This window comes from Pristiophorus japonicus, chromosome 4 (genome assembly GCF_044704955.1).
Source record: "Pristiophorus japonicus isolate sPriJap1 chromosome 4, sPriJap1.hap1, whole genome shotgun sequence".
Lineage (NCBI taxonomy): Eukaryota > Metazoa > Chordata > Chondrichthyes > Pristiophoridae > Pristiophorus > Pristiophorus japonicus.
In genome coordinates, this window is record NC_091980.1 from 38,300,468 (window position 1) to 38,324,561 (window position 24,094).

At 40.5% G+C, this 24,094-nt stretch overlaps 1 protein-coding gene and 1 non-coding gene across 7 annotated transcripts in view; one reads left to right on the top strand and one right to left on the bottom strand.

Moving 5' to 3' along the window:
* tenm2a (teneurin transmembrane protein 2a) overlaps nucleotides 1-24,094 on the top strand; it is a 652,746-nt gene that overhangs the window by 230,457 nt on the left and 398,195 nt on the right. For all 6 annotated transcript variants that reach the window (XM_070878095.1, XM_070878096.1, XM_070878097.1 and 3 more), the window contains exon 2: nucleotides 7,360-7,572. In XM_070878095.1, the coding sequence (XP_070734196.1) occupies nucleotides 7,360-7,572 (213 nt within the window). The remainder of the gene's footprint in view (nucleotides 1-7,359; nucleotides 7,573-24,094) is intronic.
* Nucleotides 8,586-8,654, bottom strand: trnav-uac (transfer RNA valine (anticodon UAC)). Its single transcript has one exon. It is a non-coding gene; the product is annotated as a tRNA-Val (tRNA).

Consider the following 24,094-nt stretch of genomic DNA (forward strand, 5'->3'; position numbering starts at 1 on the left):
ATAATCACATCTGATCTCATGTGGGGCAAACAGTGAGTGAAGGTGGATGAAAGTGGGTATCCTCAAGAAAAATTGTAAGCCTACTTGTCATTGCAAATAACTTGATTTCCTATATCGGCCTTATGTTGGAGCAGGAAGAAAATCTGCAAATTTTAGAAATTGGGGGAAAAAATAGAAAATACTGGAAAATGCTCAACAGATCTGTCAACACCTGAAAAGAGAAAAAATAGGTTAATGTTCAGGTAAACAAACACTACATCAGAAGGGTTGAACAAAATGATGGAGAAAGAAGAATAATGGACTAAAATCAAGAGATAGGTATGCTCAATCCTGGCACCAAGGGACAACTCCCTCTTACCTGTGCTGTCACCTGGCACTACTTACCTTGCATCAACAAGTTAAAATGTAAAACCATGGATGGCGTAGTATGCATTTAGCCACCAGGAATGCGACCTGCTTGTTGATACTCAAGAATAGTGTCTCCAAGTCTTTCTTTGTTCCCAGCAACCACCGGGTCAAATTTGCAAAACGCCTGCCTTTGTCTCAAACTAACCCACGTTGCCACGGGAACTCCACAAAGATTTTTAAAATAATTAAGCGCCACTCAGTAGCTTTTCCTACCGTATCCAGGGTCTTCCATTTATGTTTGAACAAATACACTTCCGTCAGCTGTTAAGATTTGTGTTTTGTTGTAAGACAAGCCCCCGGTTCTGATTTCACCCAGCTGTGTCCTGATTTTTAGAGCTCCATGCTTAGATGCATTTAAAATGTCATGTAATTTCAAATGAGCTGTCATCGTATTTCCCCACTCTCAAATATCACTGCAGAATCTTGCAGAGCTGAACATTTCCCTGCTATCCCCTCCCACTCCCACACTAAAGTCAGTGATGTGTGTCCTCAGATATCGTCTTCCAAAACCAATCTCACCTATGGAAATGCGTATGTCGTGACTGAATTATTACTCGTGTATTTATTATAAATTGAAGTGTAACCAGCCTACAATATACTAAACATAAATGCAACTCTTGGGCATTTAGAGAAGGCGTTGAAATGAAATCTCAAAGCCTTAATGTGACTACATTGTTGAGTAATTCTAACAAATTAAAAATAAATATTAGGGAACAAAGGTGACAGCTGGTTCTGCACAATCAAGTGTCACCCATTTTAATTGGGTCCCAGAGAAATCGCTTTGTACTTTTAAAAATTAATATTTTAAACATTCTGTAGGATGTACAACCAACGCTGATGTTTGAGTTTACTTTTGAGTCATGAGCATATTAAGGTACAATTTAATTAAAGCTACAAAAAGTTAGACTGCATTTTATGGAACCATTCTTCCAGGACCGATTCTATTAATGATTTATATGATAACTATGTCTGACTGCAGAGCCTTAATGTAACAGTTACAGAGTTAGGTTTATTTTTGACCCTTCCAAGTGAAACCACTGTAATGTACACACTCTTGCAATTTGCACAAAAGGTGTTCTTTTATAAGCTGGGGATTTTTCTTCCAAGCAAGCACAGTCTGAACATTCCCATATGAGCCACATGGATGAGCTAGGTCAAACATACAATCCTCAATCTGTGCTAATTCGGCCAAGACTACAAATGATTTCAGTATTCCCAGGCTACGGAGGAGAAAAAATATTGCTGAATGACTTCGAGGGGAAAGACAATTGGGAGGGTGTAATACGGGCAGCCTATCGCCTATTTTGTGCTACCAGCCAAGATAAAAACACCCTAGAAGTTTTCATTTATTTATTAGCTTCCTTGATTGGCTCAAAGTAAAACAGCAGCAAATCTAAATTGAAATAGGTAACATATGAATCAACAACAACAACTTATATTTATATAGTGCCTTTAACATAGTAAAACGTCCCAAGGCATTTCACAGGAGTATTATGAGATAAAAATTTGAATCAAAAGCAGAGGATATGGCTAGGTAACTACCATTGCTCATATGTTCCCCAAAAGCAACCCATGCCCCCCACCCCCACCCCCACTTTAGTACTAGCTACTTCTTTCATAAGTATTAACTTTCCCTTTAAAACTCTATCCTAAGTACCTGCTATATTCCAAATCCGCTCTATTTTCCATGTCCAACTGCTAACTTCCCCCTCCCCTTTCAAATACTTATAAAGCCAGCATCAGAATATCAACTTAGTTACAAAACAGTGTTCACTCATTTCCCATACGCACCACCAGAGGAGATGAACTTATAGGTGTAAAAAGGAGCACAGGGATTACTTTTCAGGCATTGAACTTTGTTACAAATGCAAAAAAATATTGAGATGCTATATGAATTTGAGCTAGTTCCTGAAATGGGAAAGTAAATTCCAATTTGCAAAATCCTCCTGATCAAAAAACAATTGAACTCTGAATGACCTATGTCTCTGTTTACTTAACAATTACACTATGTGGTCATAAAGAAACACAGATCCACCTCACCAGCAGAATAATACATTATGCATTACATAACACTCCTGCCCTTATAAAACCGTGCAGCATCCAACTAACCACGAGCAATACCGCAGAGGATCCTTGTGTGTCTCTGTGTATGGTTATATGCACACTTATGCATGCATGCGTGTTTTGAAACATTTCAAAGAAAATCAACAGCACTATTTGTTTCTCCACCAGATACTACCTATTGCAGTTGAGGCAGCACATTTTTCTCAGGAAAAATATAGTACTGGTATATTTGGAGACCAACCTGAAGTATTGTGGACGGCTTGGTTCGTCTTACCTAAGGAAAGAGGGAGTGTAATGAAGGTTCACCAGACTGATTCCTGGGATGAGGAGATCGTCCCACTGTTACCCCTTTGGGGTTTTGTTTTTATTTCTTTTTTGTGGATTGCATTCAATAAAAAGATTTCCTCTTGGAAAATTTGAACGTGTAACATAATATTTCCTTCCCAAAAGTATTGAAACAGTGTAGATCTGAGCAACAGGATTCTTGCATAAAATCTTGTTTGAAACGATAGCTCTCTGATTGTGACTTTAAAGCCCCACTGCTTGAAGATCACATTAAACAACAGTGTGTACTCATTAGATACAATGCAATATACAGGCCCTATAAAGATGTCAGAGTTCCTTTCAATTTTCTCTTCAGATTATTTCTGTCTGTGGAATAATGAGACTGTCAGGCACTTACACTGGGTGAAGTTAATTGGAGAGAGCAAAGGGGCAACGTCATGGTTATGGAAAAGGGTAAGGGTTTGGAGATTGAAGACTCACTTCAGATAGCGAACTAAATCAGTATCCTGTTCTTTCGTCCCATGAATATGATTCAGGTTGGGGTTGGGGGTATTGCCTCCTCTGTGGTGTCTTCTCTCTTTATCTTCCCTTTCCACCAACCGTGTCAGAACATATTAATGCAATACTATATGAATAGTCGAGTTATTTTTTTTCCATGCAAGAGTAGATTTTTTTCAACTGCAATTATGAAAATTCACCATTTGAAAATGACTTTATTTGCAAAGATGCTCCTTGCCTTTCAAGGATAATAATTGCAAATAAAACAAAAAATATCATGGTACATCCATGGGGATGAGTGATTAATTAAAATATTTGTTTTACCTGCTTGTTTTGTTTCATTGTTCTTTGAAAGGGAATAGGATGAGAGCCTGTCTCATGATTGGAACCAGATTGTATTTGTGGAAAATTAGCTTATGTAAACAGGCAGAGATGCAAAAAGCATCATGTGGTTCAGCCTAATTGTTGAAATACAGATTTAGCAAATGCCTAAGCTGTCAGGACCGAACAGTTAACATGACCTGATATCAGCTGCTTTTATTAAGATTGCATGGAAGTATGAGCTTGGAAAATGTGGCTTAATACAATGAAGGCGACCTGCCGCCTTGACTCCAGTGATTTCAGGGGTTTCCAGAAAAAAGGGGTTGTTAGACTTGCAACCTGTAGAGAGAAAAAACGACCACACATCATATTAATGTTAATCTGCAAAGCAGTATTTTACAAGTATTTATATTCCCATTTTTTGTTCATTTTGCATGTAGCCCCTTCCCTCCTCAGTGCCCCACTTTGCACCACATATCATTTCCTCACTGAGGGACGAAAGCCGATCACCAAATCTCTGCAAGCTAGACCACCCTTGAATTGTCTGCTGAGTGCATTTGAAAACCAGCATGAATCACCACCACTCCTCCCCACTGAGTGAGAACCCACAGAAAAAAGGTTAATTTAAAAAAAATAGATTTGAATGCGAGATACAATTTTAATTGCTGACTCAGATGAGAAAACAAAGTGTTCTGTTCTTCCGAGAGTATTATTAGCTAGCTACAACTTAACTCTTTGAGTACGGAGCTTCCTTTTGTAGCTTTATAATGTACATATTTTCTATTTGTGTAGCTCTGTATTGCACATCTTAAGTCACTGCTGCTCTTGACAGGTTTTCTATCCTGTTTTAGACACCCCAACACCAGCAGCAGTACATGAGACATAAATTCTAACAAAGCAAAGTGGATGTTTCCTGAATTGCAATGGTGTAGCCCTTAAATCACTTGCTCAGAAAGAGGGTCTTTTCATATGAAAGCTCTATACCAAGATAACCGATAGTTGTCAACCCTCCAGGATTGTCCTGGAGTATCCAGGAATGAAGGATCGATCTCCTGGATACTGCTGCAAGTAATCCAGGAGAAAACTCATCGGGGCATGAAACAAAATGGTGTGATTCTTTTCTTTCATTTTCTTTGAACACTTTTGTTTATTAGCTATAATAATATTGGAGATGGAAAAAAGACTATCTGACTGGGTGTGGCAGTCAGAGGTGGGAGATCATGTGATGAAATGTCCAGGAATATGTCCAACTAGAGTTGGCAACCCTATGATAACCCCATGTGGTGTGTTCGGAAAAGTGTCAAGCCCATATGTTTTGAGAGATGGCATAATCTTCCTTTGCACATTCGTATTGAGCTTGTTAAGTAATTCAAAGATGTTCTGAAGGGTAGGAGTATCGTGAGACTTTCCACCCTAGACCATTGTCGGGCAGGAGAGATAAACACAAAAGGACTTACTACCAAATGTGATGGTAGTTGTAAACAAAAAGCAGACAGTAGCAAATCTAATTACTCCTCTGGGTAAATGTACTTTCAGCAGGTAATTGTAAATGGACTGAAAATCAAATGAGGAGATTTGTGCCAAAGGAGTGAAGCACATAATGTTGGTTCACAAGGCAACACTGCACATACTGTAAGCAGGTATAGGAGCAGACCACTTCCCCAGGGCTGGTGACTGGTGGAGAAAAACAAAAAGGGAAAGAGGAAATATAGCTGAAGAAAGATTGGTTTCCACCAAATGAAGAATAAATAGTTACTGGTTTGAGTAAATAAACTTAAAATTTGACATCAATCAAATGATCAAGTAGCTTTTGATGTCATTTTTTAACTGATCAAACAATGAGGCAGTCATGGATTGTTCACATGCTGATCAAGATCATGGAATTGGTGACTATTTTCACTAATCTAGTTAATCAATTAGTTACTAAAGTTTGTTTACAGGAAATTGGCTGCTTGTGATTACATGGTGACAAATGCTGCAATTTGTTTACGGGAAAAATAAATTTGCATAATTTTTCCATACACCAGATATTGAGAAATTCAGGATTTGCCAGCTTTAATATTGACTATTTATAAAATGGTTAAGTTGAAGATTTATTTTAATTAATGAAAAAAGTCAATGTGGGAGCTAACCTTCGCAACTTTAATCAGATGGCTCCTTCAACTTCTTTGCTCGAAGTCGATGTACTTTTGGGATTTAAATGCTGGAAATCTGAAAAAATAAAAGGAACAGCAGGTTGATCAAGGTAGCACGCCTTCCCTCCACCCCCACCGGGCGAAAACTGTTTTGTACTCTGTTAGCACCCCCCGGAGGCACTAACCGGCATTGCAAATCAGGACAATTTTGACCCCTGGAAGTGTTCGCATTTTTTCAATAAATTTTGAAGAACCAGTTTGTCATTAAATTAGGAACTTGTCTTCACATCTGTGGCTGCAGAATTAGCCAAACAGCCAAATACAATCTGCTGACACAAATGTGGATAATAAAATGTATGTCAGAAGGTGCTATGACATATTCGGGCTGAAATCAACTGGATATTGTTGGGGTTAACATCACTTGCTAGTGCCTGAAGTGAAGTGTCTGTTGCTTTTTCATGTGCAAACAGTAAAGATAGATCACTGCACCTATCCGTGAGAAATCTCAGCTCTAATGGGCACCAAGAACAATGCGATTGTGGTCAGCAATCAAGTCATAGTTGCTCTGTTGTTCCTTGTGACCAGAATAAAAAGCATTTGAAACTTGTAGAACATTCAAAGAAAGATTTGTATTAGTACATTTATAAGTGCAAACAGATACAATGTTGCATTAATGATACATCTCACAGCAATATCTGAACTTTACAAGAGTTAATATATGTATATAAATTGTTTGTGGGAAGGCAATTGCTTAAAGCAGTTACATATATTACATCAAAATTATTCAAACTTTTTAATGCCCAGAACCAGTATAATCGTTCTGCAATAGGATTTTTATTATTCCAGTAACTTTTATAAAAAATGATTTTATTGATCTGTATCCCTAACATTGTCAGGATCATCATTTTGGAATCAGGTGCTCAAATAGATGGGACACCCGATCATTCATTTGTTATAGGACTGTAGTAGGAGTGGTAGGGGCCTTTAAAATTGGTGTGGCATTCCTGGGTTAGGAAGGGAAAACTCGGACAGGGTCCCAATTTTTGATCCCTGTCCAATTTTTGACCCGGCTGGAAGTGTACATGCGTGGACATCAGGTAAGGCAGATTTGGATTCAATTATGATGCCCCTCACAGTCAAATAGTCTGCCAGTGTTCACCATCAAAGCTCACACAATAATAATGGCCACTTGGCAAGGAATCCAAGGGCAACTGGTACCCTGTGGAGCCATATTCAGCAAGGAGTCAATACTTTCAGGAGTGGGACTTTGACGAGAAAGTTGGCACACAAAAAAACTTTAATAGTAACCTATTTCATATCTATAAAATAATAGATTCTTCTGTTGGAAAGTGCTCAGCACTTTTCATCAGTTGAAATAATCTTTGGGAAAAACTGTTCCCATCTATTCCTTGTATGAAGCATACTCTCGTTCTGAACGCTTAGCTTCTGGGTGAATCAGATTGTTGAACTTGGCCTGCCTCACTTCTCAATCTGTTTTATACACAAACAGGCCAATTGAGAAAAAGATAGTCCCTCACAGCGCTGCTTTTTTGGGCATTGCACAGTTATGGTTTTTGATGCACTTTAACTGAAAAATTGTGCATCATGTGATTTAACACCATTCAACAACTGACCCTCTTTTCCCCAGGTCGTCCCATCCCACATTCATCATCGCCCAGCCATCCATTTGCCCAGCAGACCAGCACCCATCTTTCATCATCTAGTGTGAAAGACTACCAAATGCCATTGCTTGACAGCAGCGTCTCTCATCCAGCCCTCGAGTCCAACCCCAATGAGGAGTTCGCCATAAACTCATACCTATTGCGAGCGGGTTCTGGTGCACTGCCACCTCCCAGTAATGGTAAGAACATATACTTATATCTGCCTAAAATCAAATTCAATGCTAGCTTGTTCTTTTTGTGGGTGGTTTGTCCTCTCAGTCTGTCTGTGTGTCCTTCTTTTACTTATATTGTAGTCACTTTCTCTCCTGCATGTTGATTGGTCTTGTTTGTTGTTAATCAGCAGGCGAAAGCCAGTGAGTTATTGAAATTCCCTGTTGTTAAATAAATTGATAATACAACATATTGGGAGATATGTAGAAATATCTTTTCTGCTGGAATAACATTATAGTAGGGTATCATATTCCAGAAATGTGTTCTTATTACAAATTTTAAAAAATTCTATTTCTTTGTTTTCTCTCTCTATTTAGCAGTTCTGAGTTTTCTTGTTCATTAATGACATTTTCCAAGATTCCCTTCATCAGTGATGCTGTTTCCTATTTTGAACCCACTTTCTTCTTTGTGATAATTCAGAGTGCAGATTGGAAAGAAATATAATTACGGTTCTTCTAAGGACCCATTACATCATTGTGGTAATTCATTTAGTATTTGTAGAAGGGACATCAATCATAGCTGCAGTAACTGTCCAGGCAAATGAATTTAACTGTTTTAAGGCAAAGTAATTGGGAAAAGCAACCTTGAAATTGAATTGGTAAATGGAAGATTTCCACTCATGTTAGGATAATGGAATACTTTCCCCAAAAACGCACAATTTCAAAACATCATTAAATAGTAAACTGCTGCATAAACCGTCTCAATTTCTGACCAAAACTGACATTCCAGTGAGTCAGAAAATGGGATGTGCCTATCATGTTCCCTCCTTCCCTTGTTACATAGAAAATAGGTGCAGGAGCAGGCCATTCAGCCCTTCTAGCCTGCACCGCCATTCAATGAGTTCATGGCTGAACATGAAACTTCAGTACCCCCTTCCTGCTTTCTCGCCATACCCCTTGATCCCCCGAGTAGTAAGGACTTCATCTAACTCCCTTTTGAATATATTTAGTGAATTGGCCTCAACTTCTTTCTGTGGTAATAATGTTTCTGCCCGGGATCGAACCAGGGACCTTTTGTGTGTAAAGCAAACGTGATGACCACTACACTACACTTGCCCCTTGCCCACAACTTCCTATTTCCTGAGTTCCTTTTGCGTGAGAGAATTTATTTTTTGAACTAGTGACCTAATGGCCTCTTCTTCGTCCCCTTTTCATTGCATCATCGAATCATACAGAACAGAAGGAGACCATTCGGCTCATCATGTCTTTGAAAGAGCTATCCAATTAGTCCCACATCCCTGCTCCTTCCCCATAGCCCTGCATTTTTTTCCTCTTCAAGTATATATCCAATTCCCTTTTGAAAGTTATTCTTGAATCTGCTTCCACCGCCCTTTCAGGCAGTGCATTCCAGACCAAAACAATTCACTGCGTAAAAAAATGACTCCTCGTTTCCCCTCTGGTTCTTTTGCCAATTACCTTCATTCACACTCACAATTATATTATCTTGTGGTCCACTGCAGCAGCTAGGAATGTATATACACAAGTCTGAAAAATAACTCAAAGGAAGGAAAATTGAGCAACTCTCTCTCTGGAGAGTTTCACATTTAAACAATATTGCTGACTCTGCATTTTAATAAAATACAGTATGAAATTGAATGTAATTAATTGTGGTGGTCAGCAAATCCTATAACGTTGACACTGGAGATGATGTAGAGACCATTTTAAATGTATAGATGATGGCTTCAAACATTGCAGCTTGCCGGTAAGGTCCTTTCACCATCCATCTCAAATGAGTGTGCAATGGAAAAGCTGGACTCATTTGTTTTTAATTGCAATTGTTCTGCATTAAAATGTATAATCAGTGATGCAATTACACATTGGCATAGTGCACAGAAAACATGATTTAGCGCCTATGATACCGAGCTCCAAATGGCCCATGGGACTGTAAAGCGGTATTGGTTTTTATCTGCACTGCAGCAATGTCTATGAACATTGGATGTTGGATTCTATTTTATCATTTATTTTTGAGATTTTTACACTCCTGACTGTACTATATGCTGTTGAAGCAGATGTCACAATTTTAGTGCTCTTCCATTGTGTTGCAAAAGGGAATATACAGTAATCTGCTTTTACAACAGAATCCCAATAGGGTCAGATGCTGCTATGTTCTGATGAAATATCTCAATATTCTCAATCATGCATTTTTTTTTACAAAAAGCAATGTAAATGTGTTCAACAACTAGAACCTATGCAATGTTGGTTTTGTCAACTGAACTGATTTAATCTGAAAATTCTTCTTGGAAAAATGTTCTTATACTGTCTCCTCCACCCCCCGCCTCCATCACCCCTACCCCAGTAAGAAGATATTGAATAAGAAAAGGCCATTTGGCCCATTAAGCTTATTCCTCCAAGTACTATTTGCTCTCATCGTCTGCACTCAAGCAATTCAAGTCAACCACAGGTAAACTGACAAGAAGGTAAACCTGTTTTTCTCTCGTACATAATGTAATCAATCAAAGCCGCAGAATAATCCAGTCTCTCAACCCAAACTAGTTAATCCTGACCAGTTACTTTCAAGAGATGAATCCTCACGGACCAGCAACATACCTGTCTTGCACTAGTGGACAGGATATAAACTGGGCTATGCCTCACTCACTTCTAACCTCTCTCGTCATCACAACTTTTCTTGAGTTTCTTTCTTTTGTTATTACCCTGATCAGTGCTCCTGAGCTTTCCTCTCTTGTGCCAAGTAAACTTGAAATATCTCTTTTGCATTCTCAGTGTGTTGAAGTCCAGAATCATCTCACAGATTTGAATTTCTTCCTTCTTACCTGCTTACCAAAATGTCTTGCCTTCATACTACAAGCTTAAGGTTTTTAAAACCTGAACTTAGTGTCATCTCGTTACAGTCTCCTTATTTAACAGCTTCTATCTTATTCTTCTGAAACTCGGTGGTGTCCTGCACTATGATCCTTGCCTTTTATTTTGATTTGTCAATTTAAAAAACAAAGAAACATCATCTGCATTACACATTATCTTCATAAGCGTCCTTAAAAATTCCCTTTTTAAACAGATATTTAGCCCTCTATTTTTCTAAAAGAGTTTGTAAGAATATAGTTATCTATCTTATGAGGTCTCGGTCAACATTATAAATCCCATGACAAGACGATTTGAAGCAAAGTAGGGAATTCTCATACAAAAGCAAAAAACTGCTGATGCTTGAAAAATGAAATAAAAACAGAAAATACTGAACATACTCAGCAGGTCAGGCAGCATTTGTGGAAAGAGACACAGAGTTAATGTGTTAGGTTGATGATGATGGGCCATCTACCTGAAACGTTTTCTCTGTTTCTGTCTCCACAGATGCTGCCTGACCTGTTGAGTATTTCCGGTATTTTCTGTTTTTATTTCAGGGAATTCTCATGGTGTTATGACCAATATCCTCACTCAAGCATCTCCACCAAAAATGGACTTGGTAGTCATTCATTGAATTGCTGTTTGCAGGATCTTGCTATGTGTAAAATGCTTAAGAAATTTCACCAAATCACAATATTTTTCACATTTCAAGTAATTCAGTGGCTTAGAAATGTGCCTCAAAAGGCCAGCAGCAGGGCTATGTCAAATTTGTCCGTCGGCCTCATTCGCTTCTTGCTGGCTAGCTGCAGACACCAGTCGGGGCCCCTGAGGCAGCTTATCAGTCCCAAGATTGTAACAAGAGTCGAGGAGGCAATCAGGAGGGGGCAGAGTGGTTGTTGGCTACGGCTTGCAAATATAATGTGCTCACAATAAGGTAAGGAAACAAATTTAAAACTGACCTTCCCAGCGACCCCAAGCGCCAGAAGAACATGACTGCAGCATGCACAATCCAACTTTATGAACGGGGCCTCAAACATGTGCCAGGCCCCCTATTTGCATTTGAAAGGGTCTAACACCAGTTTCAACCGCACGCCCTGAACAGCTATGCAGGAGCCTTTACCAAAATGGCAGGCAACCCACTTCCGGGGCAGAATGAATGTGGACTCGCCGTTGAACCATTTGCCACCTGTTTTACACCTTCCAGTGTGAACCAATTTCTAGGCCATTGTTTCGAGTAATCAGCCTGTAATGTGGAATGTTGTCATGAATCAACAACATGAAGCCATATACTTGACAGTATATCTGTATATGAGACGTATAAAAATATAAATACTCTGGAGTAATTCGGTCTCAAATTTCAGACGAGTGCTATTTCTGATTTATGCTATCATCTGAATCCCTCGATCAAATTACTGCACTGAAACAACTCCCAGATTGTCAATATTCTATACCTAATTCGAATGCACTTCGCAATGACTGTGAAGTCTGTGCAAATGCAGAATAATATTTCATTGTAGTGAGGCATACTTACTATTCATTCATTCTTGGGTTCAAAAAGGGCCACTGGAAGAATGATTGGAGTGACTAGCTTGCTGTGATTGTCAGCAGTGTTATCTGGATGCTCTGAAGGCCAATACACAGTGAGGTATTTGATCTGCCTTTTATTTCACAAAAGAAGAAAAAAAAGCCTGGATAAGGTATTCACGTTTGTGAGTTACACATTTTCTTTGCTCATGAAATCAGGTGAATCACACTGCTCAGCAATGCATAATTCTCTCTGTGCTCTGTAATATACATGCAGGGTGGCTGATGGCCAACTGTTCTTGCACCTGTAACTGTGAGAAATACTGAAGATTGTTTTGACTTGAACTGCCAGGAAAATCCCGGTAGCATTGTTCCACATAATGGTTTTTTTTTTCATTCCTGCTTTACATGCCAGTTTTCTCCCCTGTCCTCATCCTCTCTCCTGAAGGCTTTTACTCCATGCTGGTGTACGATTAACAGTGCCAGCTGCCCTTTGATGCCTTGACAAAGTGTATGTCTAGGTAGTGAGAGACTGCAGGCAGGCTCTTTTTTCACAGGGAATGTCACAGCTGAGCCCTTTCCTGTGCTTAACCCAATGCCCAAGCTTTAGCGGGGGGTCCCTGGCCAACTTTATCCCTGAGGGTTGAGGCCAATTGTAGCCCCCTGACTGCTGCTGAGATTATTTACAGGGATTATAAACAGGGATTGTGGACTTTGCTGGTCCGTGGTGGTTCAACTGACATTGCACCCCCTGCAAACCTTAGTCTGTCCAATATCTAAGTGTATATACAACAACAACTTATATTTATATAGCGCCTTTAACGTAGTAAAGCATCCCAAGGCGCTTCACATGAGTGTTTTAAGACAAAACAAATAAATTTGACACCAAGCCACATAAGTCGATGGCTAGGGAACGGAGTTTGTGTTGGCTTCGGTCTTCCAATATTTAATTGGAGAAAATTTCTGCTCATCCAGCACTGGATGTTTGACAAGCAGTCTGACAATTTAGAGACTGTAGAGGGGTCGAGAGAAGTAGTGGTGAGGTAGAGCTGTCTTCAGCGTACATGTGGAAACTGACGCTGTGTTTTTGGATGATGTTGCCAAGGGGCAGCGTGTAGATAAGAAATAGGAGGGGGCCAAGGACAGATCCTTGGGGGACACCAGAGGTAACAATGCAGGAGTGGGAGAGAAGCCATTGCAAGTGAAACCCAGGGCTTAAACAGGCAAGAGTTGCCATTGTACTCCAGCTTATTGGAATATATCACGTCACCCATGTGATCTCAGTAGGTGGCAGAATATATCTTGTAGCACACTGTGACTCAGGCTGTATTTAACATTATGATTAAACAGATAAATGTACTGTGTTCTGTACAAACAATATGTCTAGAGTAATTACAAACTTTACTATTCATCTCAAAATGTCAAAACAACTAAGATACTTAACCTGCACTCATTCTCAACATAAAATTAACCTTGATTGACGCTTGTTCACTTCTTAAATGGCAAAACACTACCACAGAGCTCTGAACAGCTCTGTACTTCTGTGTGCTTCAGATTGACTGCTCAGGTAAGTACAGGTGGCCAAATATAAGCCCACAATTGGAAGCAACTAGACACATGACAGTCCATCATAAAGACTACAAAGAATCACTGCCTTGCCCCTTTTACAGACCTGACCCACATCTTCACCCCCAACACAGCTGTCAGTCAAGCCCTATACTTGTCTCTGCCTCACCCAGAGTTAGGAATATCAGACAGACTGACATGTATAATGTTTGAAAAATCAGCAAGCAGCAATCAATTTTAAATAAAAATGCTTCATTTTTGTTACCATCATATCCTTTCATAATGGTGTAAGCCATTTCATTACTACCTTATTTGTAACTTTTAATAAACGGTGTCATCCGTGGTTCAGTGGTAGCACTCTTGCCTCTGAATCAGTGGGTTGTGTGATCAAGCCCCAATCCAGAGAGTAGGCTGGCATTTCAGTGCTGAACTAAGTGAGTGCTACACTGTCAGATGAGCCCCCTCTGACCTTCCTGGGGTGAATGTGAAAGATCTTCTAATACTTTTCAACACAGAGCAGTGGAGGAGGGGGGGGGGGGGGGTGGTCCCCTGTGTCCTGGCCAATATTTATCCCTCGAACAACATCACTAAAAACAGATTATCATTTTATTTATTTCATAACTATTTGTGGGATCTTGCTGTGCACAAATTGTCTGCTGTGTTTCTCTGCATTACAACAGTGTCAAAAGTACTTTGTGGTTGTAAAACGGTTTTGGATTTTCTGAGGTCATGAAAGGCACTATCTAAATGCAGTTCTTATATATACATATATATTCTTACATATTTTTATACATCAACATATCTATCGATTCAGAAGAATAGTTTGTATAATAGCAAGAGAGCAAGCTCAAAAAACCCTTGATCTGTTACGCAGCGTGCAAATTACTTCTTTAAAGCTAGATCACAAGATAGATTCAGATAAAGAAGGTCCTTAAGCCCATTTGATTTAATCCTTTCAGAATTTTAGCTGCACCCTCTTCCTGCTAAGGAGGTTCAGTGCTCTGGTCTCTACTAGCCTCCCTGCTAACCTGTTTCAGCTGTTGAACATCCTTTGTGTTTCAAAAAAGGTCCTTAGTTTTATCCTAAATATGCCTTTTGCAGTGATACACCTCTATCCTCTTCTCCTGTTTCCTTAAATGTATTTTTGAATTTATTATTTCTAACCCGTTGCGTAACTTATCACCTCTGAGACATTTCTTTTCGAGGCTAAAGAATCATATAATCATAGAATAGTACAGCACAGAAGAATGTCATTCGGCCCATAGAGTCTGCATTGGCTCTTTCGAAGAGCAATCCAATTAATTCCACTCCCCCACTCTTTCCCCATATCCCTGCATTTTTTTCTCTTTGGCCCTGAGATGAGCTTCCAGCTAAATATCCGCTCCATCACCAAGACTGCCTACTTCCACCTCCGTAACATCGCCTGACTCCGCCCCTGTCTCAGTTTATCTGCTGCTGAAACCCTCATCCGTGCCTTTGTTACCTCCTAGATTTGACTATTCCAATGCTCACTTGGCTGACCTCCCATCTTCCACTCTACATAAACTTCTGCTCATCTGAACCTCTGCTGCCCGCATCGTAACTCACTCCAAGTCTTGTTCACCCATCATCCCTCCGCTTACTGACCTACACTGGCTCCCAGTACAACAGCGCCTCAATTTTAAAATTCTCATCCTTGTTTTCAAACCCCACCGAGGCCTTATCCCTCCCTATCTCTGTAACCTTCTCCAGCCCTACAAGCTTTCAAGATCTCTGCGCTCCTTCAATTCTGATCTCTTGCATACCCCACATTATAATCGCTTTCAGCTGCCTTTTGTCCCAAGCTCTATAATTCCTTCCTTAAACCTCTCTGTCTCGCTACCTCTCTCCTCCTTTAAGGTGCTCCTGTAAAACTATCTCTTTGACCATGTCCTGATATCTCCCTTTGTGGCTCTGTGTTAAAAATGTTTTTATTGATATCGCTATTGTTAAGCGCCTTGGGATGTTTTGCTGTGTTAAATGCACTATATAAATCTAAGTTGTTATAATTCTAGCTTGTTAAATTATTTCCTCCTTGTTTTTCCCTCTCACTGCAGGGAATCATCCTTGTAGCTCTGCTGTGCACCATCTCCAGGGCTTGGTTGGCTTTCATATATCACAGTCACCTCACACTGTTTACAATGAACAATGAAACAACTTTACAGTGGAGGTTCTTTTCAACTTTGCCTTTGGCAACTCCAATCCCACCTTTGGAGTGCCACTCAAACTTCTACTTTTACTTCCCATATGCCCTGCATTGCATTCATAGATATTGAACATAATTTGCCGCTGATCAGCTGCACTTCCAAACCTTGTTGAGCTCTCTTTTGAAAATATTTTCTATCTCTGCTCTGTTCACTACCTTTCTCCTACCAGCTTTATTCTACAGTCAGGTTAAATGTACAGAGAAATCGTTATGATTAGATTCACTTAGTTCAATCCATACGACTTAATCTGTATATTATATTAAAATAATGAATATGCCACACGAACCCACTTCCATGATTTATCTTATCTTAAACAGCTTCTCTGTTGCAAAAGCTGGACAACCTGGTAGCTGTCTGTAGCCCTGTTTTATTCCTGACAATTCACTCATAAGCAGATCAAAAAGCTTCCAACAGAATGGGGGTGGGTACGGTGGGAGTGGTGGGTTTCCGTGGTGGCTCTTTGTCTACCGTAACTTCAGCAAAACTCCTTGAAAAATGGCATAAACATTTATTACGCAGTTTTTCCAGATTTTCTGCAGCTCTTCCATCCAAGTTACAAAGGATGATCTGGAGACCCCCTCATGGAAATTCATGTCCTGTGAATACGAGGTGTTTATCAATTACAGAGACTCATTACTGCATCACTTCTTGTTTGTAGTCAATGAGGAAGCAACATCATTTGCATCTTAACTACTTACTGTCTCCGACGCTGTTATTTTTATTTGCAGGAATACACTATGGGCCTGGATTTTCGGTTTTGTCGTTTTCGGGGCAAAAACGGAGGTGGGGCGGGAAAGTTACTGGCCGGGAAAAGCCTGCGCTCTGGGGCGAAATTTTTGCCATCTGAGCCCTGCACCAGGGGTGCAGCGTGAAGGGAGGCGTTGTACAACTTTCGCAGCACAAAAATGGGAACCTCGCCAAGTAAAGTGCGGGGCCGGGAGCGCTCCGAGAGAGGCCTTGGGAGGGGAAAAACAAAACAAAACAAACAAAATCACAAAAACATTCCAAAAACATTGCCCATGCCACCACAACACAAATCGCAAAAAAAATAAATAAAAGAATAAACACTCGCACTTACCTTTTCTGCACTTTATTTATCTCACCGGTGCTGGCATGGCTGGATCGCTGTGGTTTACCTGGCGGTCATCGCGCTTCGGGGCGTACGGGTCGGGTGTGATTCAAAACTCACGTGTTGCACACCTGGCACGGCTCTTCCTGGCGGTGCTTCTAAGCGCCACCGCCAAACCCGACCGGAGGATCGACACCGGACGCAGAAGATCTTGCCGCCCCATTTGTCGCTGCTCCGGAGCACAAAGAACCCGAAAATCCAGCCCTATGGGCGTAATGGATCAGCCGCCCATTATACAAGTTTCAATGAGTTCAATGGCAAGCAATATCAGACAGATTGTAAAACAGGCTTCTGATCGATTGCTCTTTTGGTGCCCTGATAACGTTGAATTTTACTATCATAATCAGGCTAATGGGTCTGTCATTGGTCAATGTGGCTCCATCACTCCTCTTCAACTTAGAAACTATATTTGCCTGTTTTTTTAGTATGTTGGAACCTCCCCAGTGTTACTTGATCATCTATGCCTCATAATTCCCCCCTGCCCCCTCCCCCACCTTTTGTCTCTCTCTACCCTGGGGTATAGATCATTCGTCGCAGGCATTTATTCATTTTCAATCTCTTCAACCTATCTGGAATCTCTCTTTCTCTAATGTTAATGTCCTGGAGTGTGTAGGAAATGACGTTTTCTATTGGATGGTATATTATTAATGACCTTACTTGTTAAAAACCTCCAAGCAGTAATCATTTAGCATATTAACTATCTCCTGTTCATTGTCATGTTTAACTCCAAAGGTTCGTAGGATATTAAATTCCTCCCTGACTGGCCTCTTTCTGTTATAGCACTCGAAGAAGTTTTAGCATTGCATTTTGCACCTGCTGCTATCAGTTTTCTGTTAGTGCACCTCTTTTTATAAACTTGCTGTTATATCAACTTGTACTCAGCTCAATTATTACTTTCTGCCATTTCCTTTTTTTTTAAGTTTCCCGTTGATAATCGAATACTCACTAAAATACAGAGGATGTGGAATTTGTAATTCTATATAATTATGGTTATATACCCTGTGGTTTGCTTTCTGAGATTACTGTTTATAAAATTTAGTAGTCATAAGAAAAAAAATAGTTTTTCTTTTTAATTCTGATGCCTGACAGTCTGAGACATTACAGGTTATTATTAAAATGTTCTCACCATATGAAATTGTGTGATCCCAAAAGCTTCTGCATTTTAACTCATATGCAAGAAGTAATGCAATTCAGGATTAATGTAATCAGACAAAATAATCTTGGGAGTCTGTCTGTCTCTTTCGCTGACTCTCTCTCCCTACCTGCACAAACATGGATTACAGTTCATTTTTCATTTCAGAAGTAGCTCAGTTCATTATGGCCAATTGTTTACTGCACATCAGTGACTGTCACATAACTGGTGCATCACAGTGAATTATCTTCATGCAGTTAGATATCATCTTGAAAGCTGTAATATTGATTCCATCATGTTCTTGCTATCGCAAACACTGCAGTTTTTTTTAGAAATGGCACTTTGTCAGCTGTGGCTCAATGGGAGCACTCTCACCTCTGAGTCAGAAGGTTGTGAGTTCAAGTCCCACTCCCAAGCTTCAGTACAAAATCTAAGCTGACACTTGAGTGCAGTACTGAGGGAGTGCCGCATTGTTTGAGGTGCTGCCTTTTGGATGAGACATTAAACCAAATTCCTGTCTGCCCTCTGAGGAGGACGTAGAAGATCCCATGGCACTATTTTGAAGAGCAGGGGAGTTCTCCCCGGTGTCCTGGCCCAATACTTTCCCTCAACCAGCATCACTAAAATAGATTATCTGGTCATTATCACATTGCTGTTTGCTGAACCTTGCTCTGTGCAAATTAATTGCTGCGTATCCTATATTACATTAGTGACTTGGCTGTAAAAACGCTATAAAAATGCAAGTCTGCTTTTACTTTGAGTGAAAAACTGTGATACAGCCACATTTGGAAATCTCCAGTCAATCTTGTGCAGATTTTATTAAATGCTGTGCAAATGCAATCAGCTTTTAGGTTCAATGAACAAAAGACAGATTTGATGTGCAAGGATTATTATCTTTCAGTATTTGTACAACACGGCATCTTGTAATGCATGCACAATTCAGGAAGGTTAACATTTAGGTGGAGGAGTTAGTCTAATATTAAGGACTGCATCATTTAGTCTGGGAGATAACACGTGCGCATTTATCGTCAGAACACTTCTATCTATATATTTGTCGAGGCAGCTCACTGCGCTGACTTAAAATTTGAACTGGTGGTACCAAAGCATCATTGTATTAAAGTTCTCAACCCACTGCTCCAGGAACATCCTGAAAAGCAAAGATAACCCCCGGCTTCTTTTGACTTGCTCTGACTGCAGCCTCTTATGTATCTCTTCCTCACCATGCTTTCAGCTACCTACTAATTTCACTCTCTGAAATTCCCTCCACCTCTCCCTCTCCCCTTAAAATGCTGCCACCATGTTGCCAATGATGGGGCCCAGAGGCAGCACGGGCCAGTCCACACCACGATATGTGTGCGCACTAGGTTAATCCTTGCCACTGGACCAAGACCTAGCTCTGTTAAGCTGGTGTGCAACGGCAGCAACACATTAAAAAAATCGACGCACAGGCATCTTCCACCCTTCAAAATGTAGTTCGGGACTTGGAATATCAGGTCCTTCATTGAAACACCTGTGAACTCATCCCTTTTTGGTGTGGAAGGAAGTCATCCTCGAGATGAGGGACCGCCTAAGAAGAAGATTAAAAAAACAAATGTTGCCTTGACAATGCTGCAGCTCTGCGTGACATCACTACCGCGCTGCATTGAGTCTACCATAAATTTATTATTTTTTCAAACATTTTCACATTTTAACCCTGCAGTACAAATGCAAAGTCATGGCTGGCTTCCACTGGATAAGATATTGTACGACAGAGAGACAGGTTATCATAATGCTGTCCTGAATCTGTCACTCACTTCATATTCAATCAGGTTTCTCCCACAGTAAAATATGATAACAAAAGCATGTCTGACTTATATCCTTGATTTGTGCGAGTTCTTTTTTCCATTCACTTTTCTCCCCTTCTTCTCTAAAAGCTATGACTCATGCTGGGGTTTGTTTCCACAACCTTCTGGTACATTTGTCTAAATGGCCATTCTAAACTATATGAGCCAAAGCAGAGAATATTGGCACACTATTCAACAATGGAGGCTTTCAATGCCATGCCTGAACCTATTCATGGAAGATTCAGGAAAGAGTAAATTTAAAAGCAGCAAGAGAAATGTCAAGGCTCTAGAGTGGAGTAAGGTTTGGGACAGAGAGAGTAAAAAGGTAATAAAGCATCAGCGGCGAAGATGATATCAGGGAAGAATTGAAATAAGTCAAAGCTAAAGGTACTATATCTGAATACATGAAACATTCAGATATAGTGCCTTCAGCTTTGACTTATTTTTATTCTTCCCTGATGTCATCTTCGTCATGAAGCATTCACAACAAAATAGATGAATTAATAACGTAGATAGAAATTAATAGGTTTGATCTGATAGCCATTACGGAGACATGGTTGCAAAGTGACCAAGGTTGGGAACAAAATATTCCGGGATATTTAACTATTAGAAGAGATAGGCAAAATGGAAAAGGAGGAGGGGTAGCCCTCATAATAAAAAATGGGATAAAGAAATAGAGAGAAAGGATCTTACCTCAGAAAATCAAGAAGTAGAATCAGTTTGGGTGGAGCTAAGAAACAGCAAGGGGCAGAAAACATTGGTCGGAGTTGTTTATTGGTCCTTAAATAGTGGTTGTATTGTAGAGCAAAATACCTCCTGGAACTAGTGGAGAACCAAGTTTTTAGCAGGAATGAGGAACTGAAAGAAATTAGTATTAGTCAAAATATGGTCCTGGGGAAATTAATGAGACTGAAAGCCGATAAATCCCTTGGACCTGATGATGGCCTACATCCTAGGGTTTTGGCTAGAGAAGTAGTGGATGCAGTGTATTTGGATTTTCAGAAGCCATTTGAGAGGTACCACACACAGGTTATTAAACAAAATTAGGGCTCATGGGATTGGGCATAATATACTAGCATGGATTGGGGATTGATTAATGGACAGAAAGCAGAGTGTAGGAATAAACGGGTCATTTTCAGGTTGGCAGGCTGTAACTAGTGGGGTACAGTAAGGATCGGTGATTGGGCCTCAGCTAGTCACAATCTATATCAATGATTTGAATGAGGGGACCAAATGTAATATATCCAAGTTTGTTGATGAAGCAAAGCTAGGTGGGAATGTAAGTTCTGAATAGGATGCACAGAGATTCAAGGGGATATAGACAGGCTAAGTGAGTTGGCAAGAACTTGGCAAATGGAATATAATGTGGAGAAATGTGAAGTTATTCGCTTTGGTAGGAAAAATAGAAAAGCAGAGTATTTTTTAAATGGTGAGAGATTGAGAAATGTTGGTGTCCAGAAGGACCTGGTGTCCTTGTACACAAATCGCTGACAGTTAACATGCAGGTACAGCAAGCAATTAAGAAAGCAAATGGTATGTTGGACTTTATTACAAGAGGATTTGAGTATAAAAGTAAAGATGTCTTACTGCAATTATATAGCGTCCTGGTGAGACCATACCTGGAGTATTTTTGTACAGTTTTTGGTCTCCTTACCTAAGGAAAGATATACTTGCCATAGAGGGAGTGCAATGAAGATTCACCAGACTCATCGCTGGGATGGGGAGATTGTCCAATGAGGAGAGATTGAGTAGACTAGGCCTATATTCTCTCGAGTTTAGAAGAATGAGAGGTGATCTCATTGAAACATACAAAATTCTTACAGGGCTTGACATCATAGATGCAGGAAGGATGTTTCCTTTGGCTGGGGAGTCTAGAACCAGTAGTCACAGTCTCCGAATAAGAGGTACGACCATTTAGGACTGAGATGAGGAGACATTTCTTCACTCAGTGGTTTGTGAATCTTTGGAATTCTCTGCCCCAGAGGGCTGTGGAGGCTCAGTCGTTGAGTATATTCAAGACAGAGATCGATAGATTTTTGGATATTGAGGGAATCAAGAGATATGGGGATAGTGCTGTCAAGTGGAGTTGAGATAGAAGATCAGCCATGATCTCATTGAATGTTGGAGCAGGCTTCAGGGGTCAAATGGCCTACTTCTGCTCCTATTTCTTATGTTCTTATTCTTTCTCAACAACATAAATGTTTTTTGTTTTTTTCTTCCCCAGTTTAGAGGTACTGAGGCTAGTTATAGTTAAGGTTGCCAATCCTCCAAGATTGCCGTGGAGACTTCAGGAATTAAATATTAATCTCTAGGACACTTTTCCGAGCAAGCCAGGAGAAAAATCAGAGGGCCATTAAAAAATAAATTATGCGCCTATTTTCATTTTCTTGGAATGTCACTAGTTATAAAAATATATGGGACGGGATCAAATGGCTATTTGACTGACAGCGAAGCATCCTGAGTCGGGCAATTTAGAACCTGTTCGCTTTCCAGTTGGCGTGGGAAGGCAGTACGCTGTAAAGATGGATGTGACGGGCGATCAATGGCAGGTGCGTGGGGGCGGGGCGGTTGGAGGCAGGAGGTCATGTGATGAAACCTCCAGGCATACGTCCGACCAGAGTTGGCAACCTGAGTTCGAGTGCCCCTGCCCTGACTGAGATTGACTAACTCCAACCAGGGGCATAGATTGAAAGTAATTGGGGGGAGGTTTAGAGGGGATATGAGGGGAAATGTCTTCACCCAGAGGGTGTGGAGGATCTGGAACTCACTGCCTGAAAGGGTGGTAGAGACAGAAACCCTCACCACATTTAAAAAATACCTGGATGTGGACTTGAGGTGCCATGACCTACAGGGCTACGGACCAAGAGCTGGAAAGTGGGATTAGGCTGGATAGCTCTTTGTCGGCCGGCGCGGATACGATGGGCCAGAATGGCCTCCTTCCATGCTGTAAATTTCTATGATTCTATGAACTAAGCACAGAAGAAGAAAATTTTTGTTTGATTCAAAATCATAAATAGAGTTGGCTGCAGGCATCATATCTGAGCTCAGTTTGTACATGTTTTGGAATCTTCCACTGGACCCAATAATTTTCATTTTTGAGATTATCTTAGTTTGTTGGAGAAAGGTGTGGTCCACAGCAGCGGCCTTGGAAATAGTTGTAGCTGAGTCACATCACTGCAAATTCTTACCCAGAATGAGGAGAGTCAAGGTAACCTTCACTTGCAATAATTGAGAGTTGAGTTCGGTTTTTTCTGAGTCCCATTACGCTTAAACCCGTGCTTGATCAATTTTGACAATAAAAAATAAATGATTTGTTTTTAAAGGCCTATATATTGATGCACTAAAATGTTTTCCATGTACTTGGATTGCAACTGAAAAAGGACTAAAATAAGCAACAAAGCACTTGGGAGAAATCCCAGGACTGGCTGAGAGAAAACGTGTCAGAAGATGCTGCCGTCAGTTCCAATTAGCATCAGCTGCTTTTATTTTTAGTCCAATATGGAAGGTTTAGTTAATGCATACAGTTCAAAGGTGTTGCACAAACTTAACAGTACAAAAGTGGTTTATGACATTTTAATAACGAGAGGATACACACCCAGGACTGGGTTTACACAGAATAAACCACAGCATCACGAAATACTTAACTCATTCACAGCAGTCATGACATGAGCAGCTTGTTTTGCAGAGGCCACCAATTCCTTGATATGCATCCAGTACCTACAACATATAGCGTCAGATTTGTTTGTATCAAAAGTTTTAAAATCTATTTTCAGTTACTTTAGCTTTCGGTTACAATCCAAGTACATGGAAAACATTTTAGTGCATCAATATGTAGGCCATTCGCCGTTCCTTTCTTGGGGTCCATGCATCAATCGTGCCGCCCAGCACTCCGTCTCGGTGCCGGACTGTGGTCATGGCACCCCTTTAGCCCTGGTGGCCCAACGGCGGCCTTCAAAGGGCCTGCAGAGCTCGCAGCGTCCCTTCCCTTTAACGGTAGGGGATGGACGTTGAAACGTTACATTGCTCCCGAACCCGCCCGCGCAGCGCCCCCGAACCCGCCTCAAAAGGAAGTGGAGTGCGCGACATTGCACTCAACTTCCTGTGAGGGGCGGTAACCAGAATTTCGCCTGGAGGTGCCAGAACAGGACAATTTCGGCCCCTGTTGAATAATCAATCACTTGCTTCAAGGAAACTCTCCATGGTTCAAAGTGTTGCTTTAAAATTGTGTCAATGAGTTTCCAATGATGTGAGGAAAACAGCAAATAAGGCCAATAATTGGTGGATAGATTGAAGTGTA